This window comes from Chrysoperla carnea, chromosome 2 (genome assembly GCF_905475395.1).
Source record: "Chrysoperla carnea chromosome 2, inChrCarn1.1, whole genome shotgun sequence".
Classification (NCBI taxonomy): domain Eukaryota; kingdom Metazoa; phylum Arthropoda; class Insecta; order Neuroptera; family Chrysopidae; genus Chrysoperla; species Chrysoperla carnea.
The window spans coordinates 26,509,162-26,536,606 of NC_058338.1; the positions used below are offsets into that span (position 1 = coordinate 26,509,162).

General features: G+C 28.4%; 3 protein-coding genes across 3 annotated transcripts; 2 read left to right on the forward strand and 1 right to left on the reverse strand.

Annotated features, from left to right (window-relative positions):
• Nucleotides 1–32: 32 nt before the first annotated feature.
• On the reverse strand, nucleotides 33–12,418 carry LOC123292586. The gene is made up of 15 exons (XM_044873300.1): nucleotides 11,909–12,418; nucleotides 11,119–11,329; nucleotides 10,874–11,050; nucleotides 10,463–10,556; nucleotides 9,621–9,757; nucleotides 9,122–9,230; nucleotides 8,334–8,538; nucleotides 7,867–7,953; nucleotides 2,633–2,840; nucleotides 2,391–2,567; nucleotides 2,001–2,094; nucleotides 1,734–1,910; nucleotides 1,172–1,363; nucleotides 421–817; nucleotides 33–266 (listed from the first exon to the last, which is right to left on the reverse strand). The coding sequence occupies exons 1-15, from the start codon at nucleotides 12,416–12,418 to the stop codon at nucleotides 33–35; spliced, it is 3,009 nt and encodes a 1,002-aa protein (XP_044729235.1).
• Nucleotides 12,419–15,459: 3,041 nt separating this feature from the next.
• LOC123292235 (L-galactose dehydrogenase-like) lies at nucleotides 15,460–18,740 on the forward strand. Its single transcript, XM_044872812.1, has 8 exons — nucleotides 15,460–15,550; nucleotides 15,845–16,084; nucleotides 16,446–16,563; nucleotides 16,781–16,933; nucleotides 17,135–17,371; nucleotides 17,539–17,670; nucleotides 17,730–17,905; nucleotides 18,564–18,740. The coding sequence occupies exons 2-8, from the start codon at nucleotides 15,939–15,941 to the stop codon at nucleotides 18,634–18,636; spliced, it is 1,035 nt and encodes a 344-aa protein (XP_044728747.1). The 5' UTR covers nucleotides 15,460–15,550; nucleotides 15,845–15,938; the 3' UTR covers nucleotides 18,637–18,740.
• A 1,170-nt stretch (nucleotides 18,741–19,910) lies between these two features.
• Nucleotides 19,911–26,666, forward strand: LOC123291821 (L-asparaginase). The gene is made up of 12 exons (XM_044872245.1): nucleotides 19,911–20,073; nucleotides 21,399–21,582; nucleotides 22,095–22,239; nucleotides 22,910–23,021; nucleotides 23,086–23,211; nucleotides 23,435–23,645; nucleotides 23,862–24,160; nucleotides 24,223–24,336; nucleotides 24,989–25,033; nucleotides 25,095–25,432; nucleotides 25,564–25,729; nucleotides 26,065–26,666. Exons 2-12 carry the CDS (start codon nucleotides 21,399–21,401, stop codon nucleotides 26,227–26,229), a joined length of 1,905 nt encoding a protein of 634 aa, XP_044728180.1. The 5' UTR covers nucleotides 19,911–20,073; the 3' UTR covers nucleotides 26,230–26,666.
• Nucleotides 26,667–27,445: the final 779 nt, after the last annotated feature.

Here is a 27,445-nt window from a genome sequence, read left to right on the forward strand (position 1 = left end):
TCAATTTGTGTCGTAAACATAGGTTTATTCTTCTAATTGCTTGTCCATGTAATAATTGAAATGTTCTTTTTTTGTATGTGGGCATGAATTACTTCAAAGAGGAAAGCAAAAAATGATAAAAACATTCCAAAAATCCATAAAACATATAATCCCTTTAAGTGACTTGTACGAAGCACTACTGGACTGGATCCATCGCTTTTTTGATTTGATGTTTCTGACAACTTTACGGCAAATTGTACTTTATAATTCAAATATTTGCGACTGACCTATAAAAAAATTGAAATCTTCAACAGTTCTAATAACTCCAACAGTTGCCACTACAAATCACTACCTCTCTCCGAGAGAATACTTGTTCAAAAGCGTACAAGGAATTAATTTTTTCCCACATCCTACAGATTTTTTTAGTAAAATTAAAAGTACCTCTGATTCCCAATAATACATCAGCCCAGATGCATGTATTCGTCCAATTAATGTGTTAATTCCTTCTAAATGAGGTGAACTTTTTCTCATCATAAAAACACATTGTTCCCAGTAAATATCTTCTTTCATAACTTGAAAATTTACAATTTGTTCTTCCGCTATGTAATTACCAACGGCAAAATGACCAAATGGTAACCGTTCAATGCCAAATGAAAAATTTCTAGTTTTTGTTAGTAAATATAATTCATTTTCTGAGTGCACACGAAATTGTTTCCTTATTTGTGTGATAACTGGATTTTTCGATTCTAAAATGGAAAAAAGCCAGGCATCATGAGTTGCACCCCAATCCATTCTTGAATTAGCCAAATCCTGCAGTGTTTTAATCGATGGCTCAAATCTACAATAATATATTGCAAATTAACATTACATACAAATTTCCCATTAGTTCAATTAGTTGGCTTATGCATCCTAACTTTCTTTCAAACGTTATCGTAATCGATATGTTACTTTTGCAGTAAAAAGATAATGAACACACAGGCTAATATTACCCAAACGTTACTCATTTTTTTACATACAGAATTCTATATATTATTTCGGAATGGATTATTCAGCGAACGGCTGTAAACCTTAATTTCTATATTATAAATTGTATGAGTAGCTTAATATTTTGTACGATTGCCGATTAATTCAATGAATTAATTATTGGCGTAGGTATTGTATGCTTATTTTATGAGAATTATACATTTATTACCTTGGTACTGTTAAATTTGTTGCTAAACCTCCGCTGTATGAGCAAGTAACCAATAATGCCAAAACCAATATATACACCAGAAGATGCTTAAATGCTATTCCAAATCGATCTAACGAATATGGAAACGGTTGTAAAACATTCATTCCAAGAATGAGTAACATCGAATCGACAATAGAATAATTATTATAAATACTTTTATTTTCAAAATCAATTTCGCTAAAATAAAAACAACTTGATTGGGTATACAATATGGGCAGCGAAGAAAGTTTAAAGGAAGGATAAAAAATGTTCTAGAATTTAAAAGGAAGATGGCGAAGTAGCATCATTGTTGATCTTAAATTCCAAATATTCTTTATCTTTATAATGGAAAAAATAAAGATGATTTCTTAGTAATTTTAGATTTTTAATAAATTGTTGGCAATCTTTAATAGATTGTGCTTAGTAATTTTAGATTTTTTGTTTGTTTTAAGCATATTTTAAATTTTTAGATCGTTTTGGGATTTGGAAGAAGAAGGGATATAGAATAGGGGATACAATACTGCTATTTTGTTTATAAGATTACCTCGGTATATTTCTTAAAAGGTCAGAATTTAAATTCTTAGTTTTCAAATATTGTATTTCATAACTGTATTTTGAAATTAACTGGAAGCCAATTATAATTACAAAATTAGTAGCTATCAACATTCCCCATACAAGCCATGTAAATGGTATTAAGGTTGTCATCCAGCTTGTCAATAATCTGTAATAGGTTTAATAATAATATCGATGTTTTATTTTTCTATTTAACTTTTCTGGCAAAGCGTTTTTGATCGTGAATTATCTAGTTTACCTTGGAGCTGGAGTCAAACATGTAACTCCAGAACGTATTATTGGTGACGACAAATCCAGAAAACCATATTCATGAAACCATGTATACAATGCAGCTGGAATAGTTAACATTTCTTAAAAATAACGTATATCTCATTTTAGTTCTACGTAAAATTTTTGGCAACACTTGGATTGACAGGACCTTTTTATAATTTCATAGAATACCAAAATAAAGTTATATTTAAAAATAGTGAATTTTATGTCTATAAGACATAAAATATTTGGCAGCCGTAATTTCAGTAGGATTCTCTAAGGTGATGGTTTTAAAACTACTCCCAAACTTTTGGTTTTGTTTGCAATATTTTGATTCGTATTATGATTGATTTATTTAGTATGTATCTAAGAAAAATACCATATCCAATATCGGCTTTATCTTCTACCAGATTTCCTAAAAGACCATTACCAGTGCCATTCTCTTCAATTACACCCCATTCATTTTCTTCGTCATCTAATATTTCAATAGTGCTATTAATTTTCTTTGCGTATTCAAGTCCTAGTCTCATCTCAGTACCATCCAAAATATCACCGTCTGTGGTATTGCAATCAAAATTTCAGAAAGACTATATTTATAGATAAAAAATCTAGAATTATTACCAATTACACTATAAGGATGATAATTAAAAGTACCAATAATTAATTTTTTGCCATAAAAATTGGCCATTTTGTCTGGGAATAAATCATTATTGTTCTGGAACTTTTGATCTAAGCAATTCCAATAATCAATTATTTTAGGAGATGAATTGTTTGATGTTCCAACAAATTGATGTGTGAATAACTCAAATTTGCAATTGAAGTTCTCAATCTTCTCAAATACAAACAAAATAAATTAATTTTAATCAAAATGCTGAGATGCAAATGTACAGCAGATGTTATCGCACATTATCGACGATAAAACCAGTAGGTACTATTTGCAATATGTCTTTTCACTGTCTGTTTTTCAGATAAAAAAGGAATAGTGGTGCCAAGAGATCCTTTAACCCACTTTCCCTCGCTAAGCCCACCCACTTAACATTGCTTGCTGCGCCCCCATCACAGTTAAAAATAGTCTATGATATGTTATCGATTTTCAGAGGCGAAGGAGGACATTGGTATATAGTTTGCGGTGAACATTTTAAAGTTTTCGATTTTTACCATAAGTTCTATGATATTTCAAGTTAAAAGAGATAAATTTTGAGGGTGCTAGTTGCTAATTATATCTTAAGTTTTTTCGAAGTAACTTTTACAATATATAAAGTACATTTATAATATTAGTTAAGATGGCTTTTAAAATATCTACGTTATATCGAAAAAATATATCAAAACTTACAGTACTAATAAATTTTTGATGTTGTTTTGTCGTTCGCTCTTGTAAAACTTCGTTACTGAAATTATTGTTCTTTCGAACATTAATCTTTCTATTTGATTTTGTTTTGTTATTTAAATTATCAGTTGGTAATAAAAATAGAATATCTGGAATAAACTGTAAAACGGGTAAGGTCATTACTTGAATAAATTTTTCCTGTATTTCCGCTCTGTTTTGATCCGAGGGTAAAAATAATAGTTTTCGTCTTCCAGTTCTAATATCTGTCTTTTTAATAGCCTCCTCCAAAATAAATAAAGTATCGGTATAGTTATCGACGTTAAAAAGAAAAATTTGACAACCAAAATTCATGAGAGTCGTTAATACATTTTTGCTCTCATTTTCTGTACCCAAACGGACATTAATAATTGGATAATTTCCTTTTAAATCAATGTTTGGTGTCTTATTCGATATGATCATAACACAATTAGATTGAAACGCATAATTTTTGAGTATTAAGTGCGTAAGTATATTTAAACAGTAATAAAACATATTTCAATCAGAAAAATGAATAATATTAATTTTTAATTTAAAAAATATTATAAAATTTCTATCTCCTATAAACGATTCAAAAAAAATTATTTGTTTATATATTATTTTTTCGAATAAATTAATTACCGAATTATTTATTTACTATCAAAGTATGTACATAATTGAGTTATTATGTTCTTTGTTTGAATGTACAAAGGAAGTTTTATTATTCTATTAACAATAAATAAATTTAAAAAAAGTATAAATTTCTATGCTAAAATATAAAGAAAAAGCTCCTTAAGAAAAAATTATTTACCAAGGTATTAGCCGAAAATTAAATATATGAATTATTATCTATTAGTCTAGTCACCAAGTTCAAATTGGTGAAATATAGAAATAATGGTCGTAAAATTTATTTGAGACTCATTGGACTCGGAATGATATCTAGAAAAATGTGCCGGAAACGTTTTTCAGCACATACAAAATTTCATAAGTTATAAATAATTAAAGATGAAAAAAAAGTTCTTAAATATTAATATTTTATGCAATAGTGGTGAAAAACGAAATACTTTTCTTTTTCATCTTTGATGAATGAGTATCATACTTATTTTTACGATCATTATTTCTATATTTCACTAATTTGAACTTGTTTACTAGACTAAATACGTTGTATTCATTATACATTAACAAACATTGTAATTTTTTGACAATATTTTATTTCATGAAAGTTTTATTAGATGCATTTAAACATTTTTGTTTGTATGTTGTAAATAAATAAAAATCCTTATATATTTTAAATATTGTTTTATTTTTTAAATTTTCTATCCTATTTTTTCTTTCAAAACAAAATTATCAATGAATTAATTATTTAGTAAAGGTAAGTATTAAGATAATTATATGTATATACAGAAACCAGGTAGCTGTGTGGATATAGTACTTGCCTATGAAACTAAGGTATGTTGGTTCGTATCCTGGTGTGATCAAATTTTTTACTTTTAAATAAATGAATTTTTCTTGTTGTTTAAATTTTCCACTCTTTTATTGTTAAAATTATCTATATAACACGCCCTAATGCCATAAATAATGTCACACAAAAAAAATTAATGATGTTAGTCCCATTTTTCTACTTATGCCATAAATCACTCTTTTGCCAGGGGGGTGGGAATTAAAATAACATAAAATATACCTCGCTCTCTTTGATTCTTTAAAAAAAGTGACATTATCTCGGCAACTTATTTCATTAAAAATTTAATCAGGACAATGCTTGTTTAAGTCGACTGAGATAGCCACTACTCTAACTTTGATATATTATACTTATCAATAATGTAATATACATACCTTTTGCTCACCTTTTTTTTAATAAACTTGTTTTCTTAAACTTAGTATTTATTTTCTTTTACTAACCTTTTTTATTAAAGTTACCCATTCCGTTTTTCTTTTTACTTACCCTTTTCGAATTAACTTACCCATAAATGAATAATTGTAGTAATATTTTGTTAAAAATGTAGATTCTGTTTGATATTCCTTAAATCGATGTAAAGGATAAAAGATAAAGGTAGGTATAATATTGAATATTAATAATTAAACCAGAAAAATTGATAAAAAGGATATTTTATTATATATATTTGTACATATTTCACCAAAAATAAATATAATAATAATGATTATTTTATACAGTATAAAATCAATTTTCCGGATAACGTTTTCATTTTTTCTAAATTAATAATAATTAATATAAATAAAAAAAAAATCTAAAAATCGTTATATATTTTAAATTTTGTTTTATTTTTTTCTATCCCATTTTTCCTTTCAGAACAAAATTATTAACTAATTAATTATTTAGTAAAGCTAAGTATTAAGATAATTATATGTTTATACAGAAGTCAGGTAGCTGTGTAGGTATAGCAATTGCCTCTGAAACCAAAGTACGACGGTTCGTACCCTGGTGGGGGTAACATTTTTACTTTTAGATTAAATGAATTTATCCTGATTTTAAAAAGTTTCCACTCTTTTTATTGTTTAAATTATCTATATAAACCCGCCTTCTTGTAATTAATAACGTCAGTTACTCATATGTCATAAATCACTCTTCTGTCAAGAGGTGGGACTTAAAGCTATCATAAATATATCTCACTCTTTAAAATCATGTTCACCTGTTACAAAATATTCAAAATATTGTACAAAAATGGCTTGTTTGCGCTAAAATTTGAAATTTGTTAATAGGAAAACATGTTATATAGTTTATCTCAGTCATATTCTCCTATTATACAAAATTTAATTTTGTAATTATAAAATAAAAATAGTAGCTTGTTACGGCTAAAATATGAAATTTTGTAACAGGAGAATATGGTTTCTATTTTATCCCTCTTTTTTATAACATATTCGCCTATTACAAAATATAAAAAAATACGTATTTTGCTTGCATAACGAGCGATTTTTAATTTTATAAATACAAATTTTAATATTTTGTAATAGGAGAATATGAGTGAGATAAACTATATGACATGTTCTCCTATTAAAAAGTTTCTTATTTTAGCGCAACCAAGCCATTTTTGTACATATTTTTAATATTTTTTGTAACAGGAGAATATGATTTTAAAGACTTAGATTTATGATTATTTAAATTCCCACCCCGTGACAGAATAGTGATTTATGACATACGTATAATTGACATGATTTATGGCAAGAGGGCGGGTTATATAGATAATTTTAACTATAAAAAGGAGTGAAAATTTAAACAACAAGAAAAATTCATTTATTTTAAAAGTAAAAATATTATCCACTGCAGGATACGAACCATCGTACCTTAGTTTCATAAGCAAGTGCTTTATCCACTGTGCCACCCGGATTATATAGATTATATATAACAATATAATAACATAATACTTACCTGTGTGATTTGTATACCTGTAATTGGTCCTAAACAAATAAAATTATTATTACCTTAACTAAATAATTAATTAATTAATTGATAACTTTGTTCTGAAAGAAAAAATAGGATAGGAAATTTAAAAAATAAAACAAAATTTAAAATATATAACGATTTTTATTTATTTATAACAAACAAACAAAATGTTTTAAATTTTCGTGAAAAATCATATTATTAAAGTTTTTTTACAAAATAAGTAAAATTATATCACTTTTATATAATAATAATAAAGAGTGTTCCAAGATTAACGTCTGATTCGAGCTTCTTTCGTTTGGTTTTTGGAACATTTCTTTATAAAACACAATATATAGTTTCTTATAAATACTACTAACTAAACCAAAGAGATATGAAGATAGCGAACGCTATCCTGTAAGTGGATGCGATATGCGAAGCGATAGAGAAGACTGCCACTAAGTGCTCCTGTGTCTTTGTCTAATACATATACTTATACTTACTAATACAAATAAAAAGTATATATATACATATGATTAAGACAAAGACAAAAGGGAACTCGCTGACAGTCTTCTCTCTCATTCATCATATAAATAAAAATTTTCAAAGTAAATTTTTGATAGTCTTTATTAGAACTTCTAAAAAACTAAGAATAAGAGTACAGATAAAATTTGTTGTACATGATAATTAATTCTCTTATTAACCTCCAATTTGATAAGGTTTCAATGAAGATCAATCATTTAGGCATTTTGATCAGTGTATGATTAATAGAACAAGCTTTTTGAGAAATAATCTTAGAAAATGCGTGCATGCTATTTAAATAAAATCTATTTGGCATTGCTGAAAAACTTTTCCACATTACCGAGGCAAAGGACTCCTATATTTTCTTATGGAAATTAATTTTCTATGAAATTAACTGAAAGTTTGGGTAAAGGTAGATAACCTTTAAAGGTAAAGGTGATATTTTCATTTATAATTAAAATAAGTATTACATTAATATCATTTATATGATACAAGTATATTTCTTTTCTGTAAGTAGTCATGAATTAATTCACAGAGGAAAGCAAGAAATGATATAAATACTCCAAAAATCCAAAAAAGATATAGCCCCTTCAAATGACTGGTACGAAGTTTTACTGGACTGGATTCATCGTTGTTTTTATTAGATGTTTCTGATAATTTTACTGAAAACTGCACTTTATAATTCATATATTTACGACTAACCTACGAAAAAAAATTAAGAGTTCATTAGTGTTTGCATTTTTAGATATCAATATTAAGAGAAGCAAAAAAGGCACTACAAACTTAATGTGTTAACCAAGCAAATTATCCCTGCTGAAAAAAAATGCACAACTAACGACGCTATTTTATGAATTCATGACGCTTTTCCTCAACTATTCGACAATATGTAGAAAGATGCAAAATGATACAGTATCTTATTTGTTAAAAACCTCTACAACTTTTAATATCTTAGTGTTTTTCAAATAATCAAGGTCTCTTTCAAGGACTATTAGCTAATTTCTAATTTTGCTTAAGGATAATGTACCTAGACATATAAATTCGTAAAAAAATTTCAAATAAAAGCTACTTCCAATATCATATACCTCTTCTTCCCAATAAGACATTAAACCAGATGCATGAGTATAGCCAATTAATGTATTTATTCCTTCCAAATGAGGTGAACTTTTTCTCATCATAAAAACGCATTGCTCCCAATAAATATCCTCTTGCATAACTTGAAAATTTATAATTTGCTCTTGTGTTAGGTAACTACCAATAGCAAAATGACCAAATGGTAATCGTTCAATGCTAAATGAAAAATTTCTTGTCTTTGATAGTAGGTGTAACTTATTTTCTGAATATACGCGAAATTGATTCCTTATTTGTCTGATCAGTGGTTGTTTAGTTTCTAAAATGGAAAAAATCCATGCATCATGAGTTGCTCCCCAGTTCATTTCGGAGTCAGCCAAGTCTTGTAATGTTTTAATCGATGAGCCAAATCTGCAATAATATTTCTACTGTAAAAGTCCATTTGACTTAAAAGTTTCTACTTATTAATTAACATGTACCTCTAGGCACATAAATATCACGAGTATAACAGAGTACATGTGTTAAGCAATGTATCTAAGTAAGAAGTATTATAGGTGCTATATGAAATTGCAAAAGTGACTTGTATCGTGGCTTATCTGTTGTAGTTCATCTTTTCAACTAAGAAACTCCCACCCTCCAAGCGTCTTACAACTATCTCAACGCATATCGAAGCTTCAACACATGTATATAATTCCTCTCACTTAGATGCATTACTTAACGCATGTATTCCTGTCATACTCGTAATATTTATATGCCTAGATGTAAATGAACATTCTGTATATAGGTAAATATACTACATTACCTCGGAAGTGTTAACGTTGTTGCTAGACCACCACTATATGAACATGTAACCAATAATGATAAAAGTAATATATACACTAAAAGATGCTTAAATGCTATTCCAAAACGATCTAACGAATATGGAAATGGTTGTAAAACATTCAATCCAATAATTAGTAAGATAGAATCGAGAATAGAATAATTATTATAAATACTTCCTTTTTCGAAATTTGTAGAAAATTTACTGAAATAAAAATATCAAAAACGTCTTGTTAGAAAAATATTAAACTAGTTTAAAAATACAAAAAAAAAAAAAAAATCGCTCATAAAAGTTCTCTTTTTTAAAGCATAGAGGATCTCTTTTATGGTTTTCGATCAGCCAAGCATAGCTTTTGATCGGTGATATTGAAATGTTTAATGAAATGCTTAGACAATTTCAAAATTTTATGAATCTGTTATCTTAAAAGAATTGTTTTATTACCTACGAATATTTCTCGAAACATCAAAATCAGAATTTTTACTTTTTAAATATCGTATTCCATAATTATATTTCGAAATCAATTTGAATCCCAGCACAATAACAAAATTGGTAGATATTAACATTACCCAAACAAGCCATGTAAATGGCAACACAGTCGTTAGCCAGCTCGTCAATAATCTATAAATTGTTTAGTTATTAGTGATATTTTGTAATATTAGGATTTCGAAAATTAATAAATGATGCTATTTGATAATCTCTTTTTTAACTTCATACAAAAAAGAAACAACTAAAGATGATAACTGATAAAAATTTTGGACAAATAAGCTGTGAAGAATAAACCATTCATAGGTATGAAAGCGATTACTACCCAATAATGCGTTTTAGTAGGCTACGATACTTAACGGAAACTATTACGAACACGAGCATTCTGTAAAAAAACACAAGATGAGACGAAGAAGGTGCGAGAAAATCGAACACTTCTCATCTTTTTTCTGTGTACATTTATTTTAGTATTCCAAATTTATCACGATAATGATTATCCTGTAAAAGAATTCGTACTTATTACATGAGAAGCAGCATAAAGATAATTTAATAACTAAAATAATGGTTAGTTTTCCTGCTTCTACTTTTCGATAGAAAAACTATGATAGGTGTGTTTATAAATCAATAAAATTTCATTAAAACTATGTCTCATCCGGTTATCAGATGGGTGAAGATCGACCTTATACCGTCTCTTAGACTATATCCTATTTATTAAGAAATAGGAAATGTCTCATCTGTCATTAGATGGGTGAAGATCGACCTTATAGACTATATCCTATTTATGTCATTTAACCTTTTTGATAATAATTACAAAGTTTTGATGGGAATAATCTACTTAACCTTGGAGCTGGAGTCAAACATGTAATTCCAGAACGTATGACTGGTAAAGATAAATCCAGAAAACCATATTCATGGAACCATGTATACAATGCACCTGTAACATTAAAACTTGCAAACGTTCCATTCAAGCTTCTAGTCCAATAAAATTCGCCAAAAACGCAGAAATGCATTCTCCAACGAAATATTGACTATTTCCAATACTTTTTTACAAAAATTTATTAAACTCGACTAACTGAACCTATTTAGGGTCAAAAATTCGATGGAGATTACATTTATCGCGAATCATAATTCAATTCGTTTTGATTGTACACTTTAGAAAATTTTTTAATAATACATACAAAACTATATGTTATAATTTTTGAGAAGAGAATTATATTTCGGATTATTAATATCTGTTCGAAAAATAAATACCAAATCCAATATCGGCTCTATCTTCTACCAGATTCCCCAAAATGCCATTACCAGTCGCATTCTCTTCAATGATACCCCATTCATTTTCTTCGTCATCTAACATATCAATAGTGCCATTAATTTTCTTTGCGTATTCAAGCCCGAGCCTCATTTCAGTACCATCTAACGTATCACCATCTGAAATAAATTTAAAATTTGAGCATATTATGAATGAAATGTTAAGAATAATAAAGATCGAATTATACCAATGACACTATAAGGATGATAATTGAATGTAGCAATTCTCAGTTTTTTCCCGTAAAAATTGGCCATTTTATCCGGGAATAAATTATTATCATTACGGAATTTTTTATTTAAACAATTCCAATAATCAATAACATAAGGAGACGAATTATTTGATATTCCAATAAATTGATGTGTAAATAACTCAAAATTGCAATTGAAATTATCGGCCTCCTTAAATATTAAAAACAACAATTATTTATATTAGAGAAGCTCTTTAATATAATTGTTTACAGTTTATTTTTCAAGGTACTGAGCTCATAGTATCCTTCCGAAGCTTTCTACGTTGTAATACCTAAATAAACTTGCGCGAGATGTAATTAGGTCTTTCTGGTCCTGGATGGTTTTTGTGGTGTATTATACGGTAGATAATTACAGGTTTTTTCTGACTGCCCATAATTCCTTTATATAAAGTGACACACAAATTCTAAGGAACTTCTAGATATGTTAGAAAGATGCCTTTTTCGACCTTCGACCCAGAATTGCTTTAAATCTACGGAAAAAATCGCAAAACTTCAATTTTTCATTGTACTCTCCCGAAAATCATATTTGCCAAAAATATTTGTTTTTCAGATAGAAAGTGGTGTAGTAATAAGTAGAATTTATGTGAGACATAAAATATCTATCAACATTAATTTCGAGCAAATTAATTCTTCTGGGGCTTGTAGTGTTTATTGTATAACGAAGCAAATCATAATAAGTGCTACTAAAATTAACATCAAGTTAGCACTTACTGATTATTTAAATACTTACAGCACTGATAAAGGAATGTACTTGTTTTGTCATTCGTTCGTCGAAAACTCTGTTTCTGAAGTTATTATTTTGAACAATGTTGTAAAACGGTAAGCCTTTACTTTTCTTTCTAGTTGGAGTAATAGATTGAAAAACTTTCAGAGTTCCATTATTTAAATTGGTGTTCTTCGTATTGTCATTTGGTACTATAAATAAAACATCAGGTATAAACTGTAAAACGGGTAACTTTATTACTTGGATATATTGTTTTCGAATTTTGGTTGAATTTTGAGCTGATGGTATAAATAACAGTTTTCGTCTTCCAAATCTTTGATCTGTCTTCTTAATAGTCTCTTCCAAAATACATAAAGTTTTTGTATAATTTTCAACATTAAGGACAAACATTTGACAACCAAAATGCATTACAGCCATTAATACATTTCTATTATCACCTTCAGCTTCCAAACGGACATGAATAATTGGAAAATTTCCATTAAAATCGATGTTTGGTTTCTGATTAGATATGACCATAATACAATTGGAATGAAACGCATAATTTTCGAGAATTGAATTAATAAGTATATTTAAATAGTAAAAAAGCATATTTAAAGAAAAAAAGAATTATAAATGTAATTAAAAATAAATTTTATTGAAACTTTTCATGTCATAGTAAGAATATTATCTTAAAACAAAAAAGTTTAATTTTGTGTTTATATATTAAAAAAAAAATCATTCGATGAATTTAATTAAACAATTAACTTACTATTAAAGTAGGTAATTGAGTTATCGTGTTCTTTCTTGACGTCATGTAATAAATTAACCGACACCTAATTAATAAATCATTAGAAAATATGAATTTCTATGTTATTATACAAAGAATAAACTATAACTTCTTTAAAAAAGTCAAAACATCAAAAATGAAATTAATTATTTATTCGCCGTACCAATAAGTATGAATAAAACATTGCACTCATTATATGAATAAATATTGTAATTTTATTACTGACTTTGGAAAATATTTTATTAGAAAATCGTCAATGATAATAGGAGAGAGTAGCTTATAGCGTACCGTTGCTTATATGTTTTCGCGTGGTTTTCTTATAACCGATAGTTTTTATGCGAAGTCTGATAATCTATTCATAAACTAAATGGAAAATTGTTTATATATTATAAATTAAAATTACTTTCCAGATAGATAAATATTCACAATAAAACATACAAAATAAACAAAATTAAACAATTATCTGATCTAAATTAATCAAACGAAAACCTTTGATGTAGTTTTATGTTTATGAATAAAATAACTTAATTTTTTTTTAAATAAAATTTAATTACTTAATACAATGGATAATCGTTCAGAAATAAACGACTTTAATTTGGAAAAAATCTTTCTATTTGGAGAAAACTCAAAAGTTTACACTACAAAACTTACTTGAGTTAGGTACTTGTGTAATTTTACCGAGGCTAATTTTTTGAACTTTAAAGTGTGTTTTCGAGCCTATTAGTATCTACAATTTAATTGATTAGAATTTATATTTTTGCTAAGTTACTTTAAATCAGAATTAAAAGTGCTGTGTGCTTTAAAAACGTACTTTATTTTTAAATGTTGGCCTCGGTAAAATAATTCAAGTATAGGTAAGTATGTCCATTTGCCGAACTTTTTCAAAAAAGTGTATCTCCCCGTTTTGTCTCACCTCTAGAGAAAAACAAGATACTATATTTTAATAATGCAAAATGTTAACGTATGTTTATTTAACCCCGCCTGAAACCGAAGTCACATCAGGTTTCTTAATCAAGCTATGAATTCTCTAATCCATTTTATTCCAGGTCTTAAATAAGTACCGAATAGCGTATTATTGTGCGATTATAAGAGACTTATTCTTGAAGCTTGTTTACTGTAAGGCAAAATAATTGATATTTCTTTGTTTTCAGACCTATAATATAGGAGAACTTCCAACTTCCAGATGAATGTCAAAGTCAGTGATACTTATTTTTACATATCTGTACTATGTATTGCTTGTGCGATTTTATGTTTATATAGATTAATGACTAAAATTAGTATTTTTTGAATAGGGAATTCTTAAAACGTTAAATATTTAAAGTCTACTTAAAATTCATTATTGATTTTCCGGATGGAAAACGTAAAAAAATTAACAAATAGTCATTAAACTTATAAACAAATTTAGTATTATTGAAAAAATTATCTAATATTGTCGATGTAATTATTTTTATTATTTACTTAGAGATAAGTGTTGCTGTATAGATATACCATTTCGCATGCGCTATTTTGATAAAACTGGTTTAATGTAATTTTATCCTATGTCCGATGTGTTTACGTACTCTCCAAAAGTACAATACCTTCTAAGTTAGAATTTTCCATGCATTTTAATCTTATATCAAAGAGATGTATAGAGAAAATTTTTAAATACTAACTATTTTTACATTAATAGAATGAGTCCCTGATTAAACGAAAAACTTGAGTAAAAAGGGTTTTGAGTTTAAAAAAATATTTTTATTCGTACAGAGCAGACCCAACGCCGAAGGTAGCCAATTGACCAAATTATACTATGAAAATATTTCCTAAGTATTATAAAACAAGAACCTTAACTGTTAGATAATTTAAATCATGTACCAATAATACAATAATAAGATAGGAGAAAGTGTAGTACCTAGAATCAAAATTTATATTTTTTGTGTTTTTTAAAGCAACTATTGATAAAAACGTGTAAGGTATCTTGCGTGATGTGCGAGCCTTGGTACACGATGTATGAACTATGGTACAACACATATGTCCCTAGACTTTCATCTTAACGAACCTGCGAATCATCCCCACTGATTGTACTTGAAGGCGCTTTCATCAACATGTAAAGTTTTCAGATCACTCTAGGTAGAAGGTACTAGCGAGAGAGTAAAGTAGCTGCTTCAACTGGTATTTCGACTCTGTGTAAATGAGACCTCTTTTTCCAATTTATACTTCACTTACCTATATACTTAGTAAAAAAATTTACTGTGGTGTTTAAAACTAGAATATGGTATAATAATTTACTCTCCAATATCCAATGATTTACCTTTTGTATGATTTTAAAACAATATGCAATCGTTAGCTTGTAAATAGACAATCAAAAGAATCAAAATATTTTATTTTTTCTCAAATAATTGTTTGATTGAAACCACATTGATAACCAGTTTTCAGCTTACCTGCATTCTGATAAAATATCCCCATTTTAATACAAAATACTGTTCAGTCAATATCAATATCTGCCGAGAATTACAGTACGACTCAAGGTATATTTGACTCCAGGTACTACAGCTGCCCCTATTGTTTAATTCAAGTATATTAAAATTTTCATATCTACCTACGTGGTTGAGATAAATATCAAATATTCTGCGAAGCTATAATTAATTTGGTTCTGCACTAAGAGTGTAGAATAAAAGGTATGTTGTTATTTCACAACGAAAGCGAACAATGTTCATATCAACATAAAGTGTTTGGTTGATTTTTGAACGGGTTTTTGTCTGTTTTTACAAATAAAGTAAATAAATATTTTAATTAATTCCATCAGTTTGTGTTTAATTTTAGAATAAGAATGACATTTTATATGTTAAATTAAAGTTTGAATATAATAACAATTTTTTATAATCGTTCATCGAGTTTAAGCAAAGGTAAAATAAGTTTTTTTTTGTTTTTAATTACCTACTTAGAACTTAGCAAGGCTCGATTACCTACCCTTGTGGGTTATTCGAAATTTTTAGGTGATTCTAATAATTCATAGCGATATTTTTAAAGAGCATACCATGTCTACACTAAAACTAAAATATATTTCCTTATCTCTAATTATCAACAATAAATACAAATTTCAAAATTGCGTCCACACAAAAAATTTCATATACACGGGGTAAAAAAAAAGGGTTCCTGTGCTTGAAAATATAATTTCACTTTGCCTGTGTTTTTTCCAGTGTACCTAATAATGTTAAGATGATTTATGAAAATGTGCTGATAATTGTGTAGTAAATAAATCTTTTTAATCGAAAAAATAAATAAATAAAAGAAATGGATAAAAATCTACCACCAACATTTGTAAAAGGTTTTCATGATGAGGAGGCTGTACGAAAAATGAAATATGTTCCATTTGGAAACACTGGAATGGTGGTTTCAAAAATTGGTTTAGGGGGAGCTTGCTTTAGTTCATTGTTTGGGTACGTATCCAACGTTTTCATAAAAATTAACAAGCCAGAATCTGAATAATTCACTTTTTCTTTTTAGTCAAGTACTCAGATTCGTTATTGCAGTTAATACGGCTATCAAAAGGGATTTGCTTCATGTTTAGCGATAACCGGTTCTGCTTTATTCTTATTTTTGACTTGCTTATTAGAAACTTTAAATTGAAAAATAGTTTTTCATAAAAACAAATTGTTTTTTCGAAAGACGAATACATTCAGTAGAAATTTAAAACAAAATTTGCCTCTTTTAAAAATCCTTAAATAATAAAATAACCATGTACTATCAACAACTTCTTTATGCTATACTAGAATTACCTTAAACTGCTCATTTTTTCAGAGAATGTGATGAACAGGAGGCAATTGCAACAATTCATAGCGCACTGAAAAGTGGAATTAATTATATTGATACAGCACCGTTTTATGGCCAGGGTTCGTCAGAAACACTCTTAGGGAAGGTTAGTATCTGCTTTAGATTGAACTTACTTAAATACTGGTCGATTATTTTAATTAATTGAGATTAAAACAAAAAATTATTTATTACTTACATTATTTTGCACCACGAAAATTACGAGTATTTGAAAATTTAAGTACATTAAATTTTATTTGCGTGAAATAAATCTAATGTTAAAGTTTTATACTTTTAGATTTTAAATGCATTACTTTAATTTTTAGGCTCTTAAAACTATTCCTCGAGAAGCATACTACATTGCAACTAAAGTTGGACGATATGGACCTACGAGTTTCGATTATTCTTCAAAACGAATTCTTGAAAGCGTTAATCATAGCCTACACTTATTAGGACTGTCTTCGGTGGATATTATTCAAGTACGTACGAGGTATTTTATTAATTTTTGTTCAGAAAAAATCACAAACAAGGGTTATCAAATGCTCAATGAGAATCCCTATTGATATTGAAAAAATTTTTGTTGGAATTTATACTTTTTGTTATAAATTTTTTTTAATATTACATTTCCAGGGAAATGATATTTTAAAATATACTTTATTCATTTCCCAAATTTGTTTTAGGTCCATGATATTGAATTTGCAGAAAGTCTTGATCCAATTTTAAATGAATGTTTGCCAACACTAGAGAAACATGTAATAAAAACCGGAAAAGCAAAATTTATTGGTGTAACAGGATATCCAGTGTCAGTGTTAAAAGAATGCATAGCAAAAAGCCACGTGAAAATTTCTTCAATTATTTCATATTGCCGGTTTACTCTCGTTGATGATACACTTAGTGAATATTTGCAATTTTTTAAGGTAATAATATCATCTACATTGTCTATTATTAGAAAAAATGTTTCCATAAAATGCTGTTCCAAACAAGGATTGACATCCCACAAGCTGTTACACCCTGTATATATGTAATATATATCAAGATATACTAAGTTTACTTCTTCGTTTTTAACGCTTAAAAATATTTTCAGGAGAATGATGTCGTTGTTATAAATGCATCCACACTACAAATGGGATTGTTGTCAAATAATGGACCACCATCGTGGCATCCGGCTGATGATAGCACAAAACAAATTTGTAAGGATGCTGGAACTTACTGTGAGGTAAACTTGTTCTACTAAATTCAGTAAAATTGTATCCAAATAATTTAATGGTTTTTTAGGCCAGAGGAGTAGAACTAGGTCAACTGGCTTTAAATCATGCATTAACAAAAACACCTGGTCCTACAATGCATTTAGTTGGTATGAATAATCGAAATATCCTTAAATATAATTTGGAAGTAGTTTACAATGACCTTGATGCAAAGCAACGTGAAGTTTTGAGCGACATTAATGAAAAGTAAGATTTATTTCTCAATTTTATATTATTGCTTAAATGTTATTGAAGTATTTCTGTTTTGCTGGAAAAGTTTCTGTTTCTGCTTTAGCCAACTTCATTATAACGTCGTCTGTATAATAAATAATCTTGTTTGTAACGCGGTTAGAATCTTCATTTTATGTTTGTTAGAATTATATGGTGTTAAATTGAAGTGAAATTGGAATCCCCATGAAAAGTTCTATTTAATAAAATGTATAGCTAAAATGTGCGTTGAAAACATGCGTCAGTTTTAGTATTTACGGTATTTTCGAAGACCTGCATAATTTGTTCGTTCCGTTTCGTAGGTTAAAGAAAATGTCTGTGTGTTCTGTAAAAGTGAAAAATTTTGTGGTGTCTCCCATAAGATTTTTTTATCACCTGCCAAATAAGTAACAATATTCAACTATTGTTTTAAAGCTGCTTTAACCACGGCTACCTCGGCTGATTTCGCATTTAGCTTTCTGTATCTCGGTGGTAAGTATTTTGGGGTACATGTATGTGCGAACTTTTTTGTTTATTTTTGGTTAGAAAACATGCAACTAAAATTTTGAAACACCAGGCAAGGGTTAATAAAATAATTAAGTATGGCGTATTTTTCGTTTTATAATAAGTATATTCAAGATTTGTGTTTATTTTTTAGGTTTTTTTCCAAAATAAAAAATCGGCATTGGGAAGGAATTGAAGTTAAAGCTTATCGAGCAACACTTGGCTGAAAATAATAAAAATTCATCTCTATTCGCAATGTTCTCTATATAGGGGAGAGTTAACTGCCAAATCATTGGTACCACCATAGACAATGCGTATTACTTCTAGATTTTTCAACAAATAATTGATTTTTTCATTAAAAACTTTTTGACCTCCCCTTGTCTCCTGCATTTGTTATAAACTTAATAAAAATTAGATACTGTACAAAATCCATGAAGATTCAATTTGTTATATGATAGTATCAGCAAAATATATGCGAAAACACATGATCGAAGATTAAATTTTTGTACTGATTTTGTATAATATGTCAAAAAATTTTATTTACAATAAATGGTATATTTTTGACTTCCCTGTGTATTGTTTTATTGGATGTCAACCTTATCCCAAACATTAACTAAGCAGAAATGTATAGTTGGGATTTCATTTTATTAGCTGAATCTCACGTGTTGAATTTGACTTGGCTATATTAAGTTAGCTGAAGAGCTTGGTTGGAGGTCCTCTTCAGCCGCAGGGATCATTAAAATCTCTCTTACATATGGTTTGAAGCATTTGTAAATTTGAAAAACACGGCAATAGTTGTTTTTATTAAAAAGTCCAATGATATTAAATTTCATAATTTGGGAAGTTATAATGGTCCACCTCCCTTAATTTTTTTAAACTAGTCTTTTCACATTAGTTTGTTGAATACTATTCTAACCAGAGCTCTGACCATAATATGCTTACATATTACGATAACATATCTCTATGTCAAAACCCACGTGTTTACCTACATGTATACTCTATATAAATCCGTCCGTTTTTTGTGACACAGAGTGACATAAAAGTTAAATCTATCATACCTTGGCGAATTTTAATGCTAGACAGTTGTATAAAAAACTAAAATATGTAGCATTACTATTTATAGCTACAAATTTGGTTGGAGACTTTTTTAATCCGATGCCTAATTTTGATTTGACTTTTATTTTTACAAAATTGTTATAATAATCTATGTACCAGTCAGTATGCTAAGTTTCAAGAGACTACCAATTTATTCTTTATTACGCCGATATTTAAATTAATTTTACTGTATCATCACTATTCTGTAATCAAACATTAAATCTATAATGTTTCATTATCTTTAGACCCCCATTAAAAATTATTAACCAGTAATAAATAATATTTATCTAAATAAAGTTACGATTACAAAACTTTTCAAATAAATAATAATTTTTTGTTTAGTTTGCATATTAGTTGTGTTATCAATTGCAGTTTGTAATTTGAAAGTCTTTCAATTATTATTATTAATTTATGCTCCATATAATTTTTAAGATTATTATGTGTTGAAATGTTTTGAAAGTAAAATAGTTAAGTTATTAAGTGTTTAATTTTTACATTTCTAAATTATTTTTAATTTTTTATTTATTTCTGCGTGTGTGTATTTAAGAAGAATAATTCCCGAAATTAAGGTAAAATATATATTGTTTTTAATTTTCTAATTCAAAGCGGTAGAAATCTGATTCTATTTGTATGCCGTCATGCTGCCCATCACGCTATTTTTTTTTTTGTAATTACTTTGAATTTAGCAAAAAAAGAAAAAAAGACAAAGCCTTGATGGACACCTTAGATCAAATTTGTTTTTCATTCACTCTCTCTTATCCATTTTCGCACGACAGAATACTTGTAACAATTCTTCGAATAATTTACGATTAACAGAAATTAAATTTTGATTATAAAATTGCAGTTAGGATTTAATAAAACATGTGTGTTTCATACGAGATTTCTCGATTTTGTTAAATAACTCATTTTTCTCTAAAGTTAACGCCACAAAAATTATATTTTGTTTTTATAATTGATTTGTGGCCATAAAACATAGAAGCGATATTATTTTAGAGTTACCTTTAGAGGAGACAATCTATTGAAAATGCTTATTATTAGAGAATTTATTTGTTTGCTTATTTTTGTGACATTCATTATCATTATCTCTTGAAATTGTAAATTAATTTTATTTCGCAAATACAATCTTATATGGTAATAATCAAATATTTCAGTTTATTTTATAACTATTTAAAAAATGTTTTTTTCCATTAAGAATGTATTAGTGCTGCAGCGAGAACTGCAAAACCGTAGAGTCAAAGTAAAAGTCAGTTTTGATACAAAAATTTAATTTTTTTTACATCTTTTATCTTTTGAGATTATAAATTCATGTTAATCTTATGCCATGAAGCAGTTTGTTTTATAGTTATTAAAAAATTGGGTTTTTCCATTATGTGACCTTGAAAAAATCATATAATTTACTATCGGAAAGTATAAGATATTTTGATCTAAGATCACAATGAATAAATGTTCGCTCATTAATAAGAAAACTGCTCGGTTAAAAAAATACACATCTGAGTTTTGGTTTTCTTTTTTTTTATAAATACATCAATGAATCATCGAACTTTGTACCAGACTTGCAACATGTTATTTATTTTAGTTTAGAATCTAAGAACGAAATAGGTAAAAATGAACTTTCTGATGTAGCGATAAATGGATTTGGACATAATAGGACTCAATTTGAAGTCAGAAAACATAATGTATAATAATTTACAGGATAAAACAGCATCTTAATTAAGATGTTGCAACATGGAAAGAAACAGAAGTCTCGTTCTCATTTGGAGTAAATGCATTTAAAAAGTTTCTCACCCACTTTTATATAAATCTAGGAATTTCCATAAAAAGTAGTTTTTTTGTTTTGAAGAAAAATAAAAATTTTGTAATTTGAAAAAAAAATCAAAATTTTGTATTTGTTTAGATGAATGGACAAAATGGGCAATCGTTAGATGATGACTTAGATAGAATTCACGGGAAATATCTTACTGTGAATTCAACCGAACAAATTCGCCGCCGAAGTTTTTCCCGATATACTCCAAATGTACACGAATCTCGAATTTTAGTATTGTATACTGGCGGTACTATTGGAATGGTTGAAACAGAAAGTAAGTAGCTTCACCTCTTCACTTCTATGAAGAAAAATTTCATGTGAACACCAAATGGCTTTGTATACAAAATAATTAACTAAAGTATTGTTTTTTTAATAAAAAGTATAAACTTTTCCGCTGAGCTAGCTACGGCTGACTATTTGGAAAAATCTATATATTAAAAACTTTATATTAGCCTAGTGAAATTATACAAAATGATGGCAACTCAGGGTAAAAATTCGAGAGTTTTGGAAATTAGTTTAGTTGTTCTATGGTACCTATAATGCAAAAGTTCCAAACTGTAAGAGGCAACTTGGAGGCATTGTAAGGGTTTTACTACTTTTTTTTATTCTTGTATAACATGAAAGCCATATGCATGTGATATATGAATCAAGGAGGACATTGATGAATCAATAAATAATCTTCTCGAGTCAAATAAGGAAGGCATGCGAATACTGATCTTATAAACAGCGTCTGGAGTATGACAGACTATTATAATCTATGAAATTTTTGGAACCTCTTGTTTATAGGTAAAAAATCTCCAGAAAATAAGTCTGGCCAAATACCTGCTGAACCTGGGGCATTTGAAAAAGAAATTAGACAATATCGAGACTTACACGATGAAAAGTATGCAAACGAACACTTTCGAAAAGATTCGCCATATCTTGTGCTACCGTAAGTATAATACATATAAATACAAAATATACACTGCAGATAGTACAAGATCCGAATTAGGGTCGACCTTCACCCATCTGTTTACCGAATGAAAGTTATTTTTTATGAAATGTAAAATATTAACAAATATTCCTGTAACGGGTTGCCTTAAAAAATATGGTCCAGACCATTTTTAATATAAATATCAAAACTTGGAAAGCTTGTAAACATTATTTTTGACCAATATTTTGTGGCCAATCATATGCCACCGTAATTGTAACAAAATTATCTTTATTTAGATATGCGAGTCAATGAATTAACAGATGCACGTAATTACTATTTTCAACTTGTATAAATGCGATAATAGTGAACGAAAAAAGGCAGAAAACATAGCTGCTGCATATTCTTTATGGCTTTTACTTTCGAGTAGATCAAAATTCGTAAGATATGCAAGTCAGTGAAAAATTTCTAAAAATTTTACTCTTGATATTTTCACTAAAAGTAGTCTGGACCACATTTTTTTAGGCAACCCATTGCAGGGATATTTGTTAACATTTTATATTTCATAAAAAATAACTTTCATCCGGTAAACAGATGGGTGAAGGTCGATCCTAATTGGGATCTTAGACTAAGAAGTATAAGATGAAATACAAATTTCTCCAGTCACTCATTCCCATTTAATATTTTTTAGCGAATCTCCAGAGAAAAATCGTGTTGTTTATCTGATTAAAGAATTTGAACCATTGTTGGACTCAAGTAATATGGGTGTTGATGACTGGGAGAAAATTGCCAAGAATATTGAGGTAATTGCTAGTAATTTTCATAACGTTTTCACATTTGTTTTAATTTGTGATTATAATTTCATAGGAAAATTATCAAAACTATGATGGTTTTGTAATTCTTCATGGCACTGATACATTAGCCTACACATCATCAGCTTTATCATTTATGTTAGAAAATTTAGGTAAAACCGTTGTTGTGACGGGGGCACAAGTAAGTATGAAAAACAATTAATTTTTTTATAGCTTACGGAAAATTATTTATACATAATTTGAGATATTGAAATTGATTTGATTAAAAAATGGCATGTTTATTGATTCAAATTTCTATTCTGGGTACAAAAAGTTCATGTCGAATTGGCATTTGATGGACAGGCTCAATTATTTAGTGGCTTTGCTATTCAGTACCATTGTTTCACTTTAAAATTTAATTTTAGATTTCTATATTTGGCAGCAGAAGTGATGGTCGTGCGAACTTTATGGCCTCCTTAATTATAGCTGGCAATTTTCATATACCAGAAGTTACAGTATTATTTCAAGATAAACTATTCCGTGGCAATTGTACTTGTAAAATAAGTTCAAATAAATTCCATGCATTTGAATCGCCTCGATGTGCACCTCTAGCAGACATTGGAATAGCCATTGATGGTAAGTCAAAAATTTTTCTCTTTAAATTTCTTCTTCAATTTTAACATTCCCTTTTTAAAACTTTATTTTGGTTATGTGAAAATAATGCTAGAATACTAATACTTTCCTATTCATCTGGTAAAGTTATCTTGATTAATATGATATCTCATTCGATACTTGTTTAAAGATCACTCTTAATGTAAAACCCTTTGAATATTAAAAAATAATTTTTTTTAGTGTTTTGGGGAAGAGTATTTCGTCCATTTGGCATCAAAAAATTTAAGTGTCGCATAAATTTGAGTAAAAATGTGGGATTGCTCCGTATACATCCAAATATTGATGTGAATGTAGTACGTGCCTCATTGCAACCACCCATACAAGGTGTTATCATCGAAACGTATGGTGCCGGGAATATTCCAACAAATCGAAAAGATTTAATTAAAGAGTTAAAAGCAGCCGTGGAAGCAGGTGTTCTTATTGTGAATATATCACAATGTCCAGATGGCAATGTTGAGACTATTTATGAAACTGGGCAAGTAAGAAGTATAATTATGCAATAAATAAGAATCAAAATTGAATTAAATCTTCTCTGTTTCAGGTTCTTTCAGATATAGGAGTTATTTTAGGTTCCGATATGACTTCAGAAGCAGCTTATACAAAACTATGCTATGTTTTGTCCAAAGATGAATGGGATCATGAAACAAAAAAAGAGGTAAATTTAATTTTAATTTCTTGTCAAAGAGATTATTTATGAGGAAAATTTTCATGTAGATCCGTAGCGACAAACAGAATAACCAGAGCATAGTTTTTTAACTAACGGGCCATGCCTAAGTATAATAAGTATCGCAGTTTGTTCAAAATATAAAAGTGCTGCATGAACAGTTTAGTCGTATACTGAGTATTATTATTTTAAAGTATTATAAAATGAAATAATAACTCGTAAAAGTTCGAATAATCCCATAAGTCTCTTTGCTTCTTAATTAGCTTAATTGTGTAATCTACTAAGATGGTTGTGATAATAGGAGGATTTAGAAGCGATGAGTCAGAGCAACAGTAGTTGCCAGTTAGTTGCATTACCCAGTACCTTTAAGAAATTAAATATCTCTTCTAGTGCTAACTTTTTCAATTAAATTGTAGTTTGTCGTAATGTATGGAGCTCTCAGAATTTTGTCATTAGTTTAAGAGTTGGTAGTCCACTTTCGATAATTAAATACTCTAAGGCGAATGTTTGCTTTAAATAAATGCATTCGGTAGGTTGCGCCAGCTGAGTACTTTGGGAAAAATATCGACAGCTCTACAGATGTCATGTAGAATTCGTAGGAGATTTTGTGTTAAAATTTAGAAACGATTTTATTTCATTTTAGATGATGGCTAAAAATATTCGAGGAGAAATGACTCAAAAAAAGAAGGTAAGAATTGTGAACTTGACTCCACCTAGAAATTAATACTAATTTCATTAATTTATTTTAGACAGATGATTTGGATATGGTTGTTACAGTTGCTCAAAGATTAGGGCGCACTTCAAAGAAAGAAGTCGAAGAATTAAAGCTATGGCTGGAACCATTTTTACTATCAACAGCAATTCTAACAAATGATGTAAATTCTTTAGTCAAATTACGCGAAGCTAATTGTAATTTATCAGCACCAAATTTAGACGGGAGAACACCGTTACATCTTGCATGTACCTTAGGAAATGTTGAAATTGTGCGATATTTATTAGAGTATGGTGCTAATGTCCATATTAAAGATAATTTCAATCGAACAGCATTAATGGATGCCATACAACATGGGCATAATGAAGTTATTAAGTAAGTAAATACTCGTTGTTTAATTTACATCTTGGTATAGTACATCTTCCACGAGTATGAGAGAGTACTTATGTATACATTAAGCAATGCGTACAAGAAAGAGGTGCTATATATAATTCTTTATGTTCTAGATTATTAGTTGAATGCGGAGCACATGTCAATACAAATGCGGATATGTTAAGTGAATCACTATCATTCGCCGCTGCAAATGGGTATTTAGATGTAATTAAATCTTTCGAAATTGCTGGAGCTGATTTAGATACACCAGACAGCACTGGGCGCACGCCATTATATTTGGTAATAATTTTTAAATTGCTATGATTACTTATTACCTCCTAAACTTGCAGATCAAAATACATTACCTATTATCATCTATTCGCGGAATTGATTGAGGTGTCAAATATGATTCAGTGAATTTGGCGTTTAAAAAGTATAATTGTCGAATGCAAATCAAACGCAAAAGCCAAGATCAAGACAACACTTATGGTAGCAAGGCCAATACCTATATTTAGAGACCAAAACCAAGACTAAGGCCATGTTCTCAGCCTTGCAATACTGGCGAATTTTATTTGTCAAATTTTTGTGAAAGCGTGAATAAAGCGTTACTATTACGAATATATTTTCTTTTCTAGGCTTGTCTTAATAGTCATACAGAAACTGTTCAATATTTACTGAAATGTGGTTGTCGATTGGATAAAACAGATAAATTAGGAGTATCGCCCAGAGATGTTGTTGAGAAAATGGAATTATTCGAAATTAAAAAAATAATTCAGTCGATTCTAATAAACAAAAACTAAAAAGGTGTTCGTTACTTATTTCATATTGAAAGCTTATAGAGAAAGTCAGCATTGTACATCTTAAAAAAGCACTCGACTAGAAATTATTCGATTAGGTGTCGGTATGCATAATTGATTAATCAATTGTTTATGGCTCCAGCTTCCTATCAATCAAGATAACTATCAGGAAATAAACAGATGCTTTGATAAATGTCTGAAATGGTTGAATTGAAGCCATCACTGATGTTTATATTAGAATAAGTTTCCATTTTTTGAATAGGGATAATTCTAAAGTAGATCTGAATAATAAAGTCCACGTAACGTGCATAAAACTACCTAAAACCTAGTGTAGGTAAATCGATATGTTTGCGATTAAATTCTTAATTTTAAAGTGTATTCTTAAGAAAAACGACTATGTAATCATTACTTAAATAAATAAAATGTGCTTTTGTGTAATATCAATTTTGTTTTCCTTTAATACATTTCCAGCATAGTATTTGCAGTTCCTATGCTAATGCAAAAGCTTGTTGGGCAGAATTTAACTAGAAATTAAATATACGAACTTAATAGGGCTCAAATCACAAAATTTCAAAAATTTTGACCGTTTAAAACACGAGATAATTATGCCTACGTTCCCAATTTTGATAAATTTATGTCAAAATTAATATCTCAAAAACGGAAATTAATACTTATCAATAAGTTTGCGAAACACTCCATACAACTTTATTTATTTTGACTTGAGTGACATATGACATATATTTCAAAATTTCGAGTTTAAATTGTCAGAATTGTATAATTAATGTAATCTCTTAAAAAAATATACCAGCAAATTCAAAAAAAAATATATACAATATATAAATTAAAAAAATACAAGTAAGTGAAAATATATTTACCATGCAAATCGGTTTCTTTTATTGACTGTTTTTGGAATTTCGGATCAAAAGTTATTCTTTCAATTACATATCGAAAAAATAACAATTTTTTATTTCCCTTTACCATATACTTAAGGTAGTTCCTCAAAAAATGACTATATGATCATACTTGAGACTTCTATTTCGAATTTCATTTATAAATCCTGTTAGAACTTGGACAAAAACTAAGAATAAAATTATTCGATTTGAAATATTGATGTCTAAATATTTAGAAAAAGTCACTTATTGAAGAAATAAAGCATGCAATTTCATCACTTTAAATGTATTTTATGGAAAAACGAGTCTCGCTTAAGGAAAACGAGGAA

What these genes read in the sequence shown, in the direction of transcription:
- LOC123292235 (XM_044872812.1), top strand. Translation starts at nt 15,939, where the DNA reads ATGGATAAAAATCTACCACCAACATTTGTAAAAGGTTTTCATGATGAG. An exon ending in CTTCGGTGGATATTATTCAA is followed by an intron (nt 16,934 to 17,134) that starts GTACGTACGAGG and finishes AATTTGTTTTAG; the next exon opens with GTCCATGATATTGAATTTGC. An exon ending in AATATTTGCAATTTTTTAAG is followed by an intron (nt 17,372 to 17,538) that starts GTAATAATATCA and finishes AAATATTTTCAG; the next exon opens with GAGAATGATGTCGTTGTTAT.
- LOC123292586 (XM_044873300.1), bottom strand. Translation starts at nt 12,418, where the DNA reads ATGGTCATATCTAATCAGAAACCAAACATCGATTTTAATGGAAATTTT. An exon ending in TCATCCTTATAGTGTCATTG is followed by an intron (nt 11,051 to 11,118) that starts GTATAATTCGAT and finishes AATTTATTTCAG; the next exon opens with ATGGTGATACGTTAGATGGT. An exon ending in CTTTTAAGAAATATACCGAG is followed by an intron (nt 1,364 to 1,733) that starts GTAATCTTATAA and finishes TGAAAATAAAAG; the next exon opens with TATTTATAATAATTATTCTA.
- LOC123291821 (XM_044872245.1), top strand. Translation starts at nt 21,399, where the DNA reads ATGAATGGACAAAATGGGCAATCGTTAGATGATGACTTAGATAGAATT. An exon ending in TGGAATGGTTGAAACAGAAA is followed by an intron (nt 21,583 to 22,094) that starts GTAAGTAGCTTC and finishes TCTTGTTTATAG; the next exon opens with GTAAAAAATCTCCAGAAAAT. An exon ending in GGCGCACGCCATTATATTTG is followed by an intron (nt 25,730 to 26,064) that starts GTAATAATTTTT and finishes TTTCTTTTCTAG; the next exon opens with GCTTGTCTTAATAGTCATAC.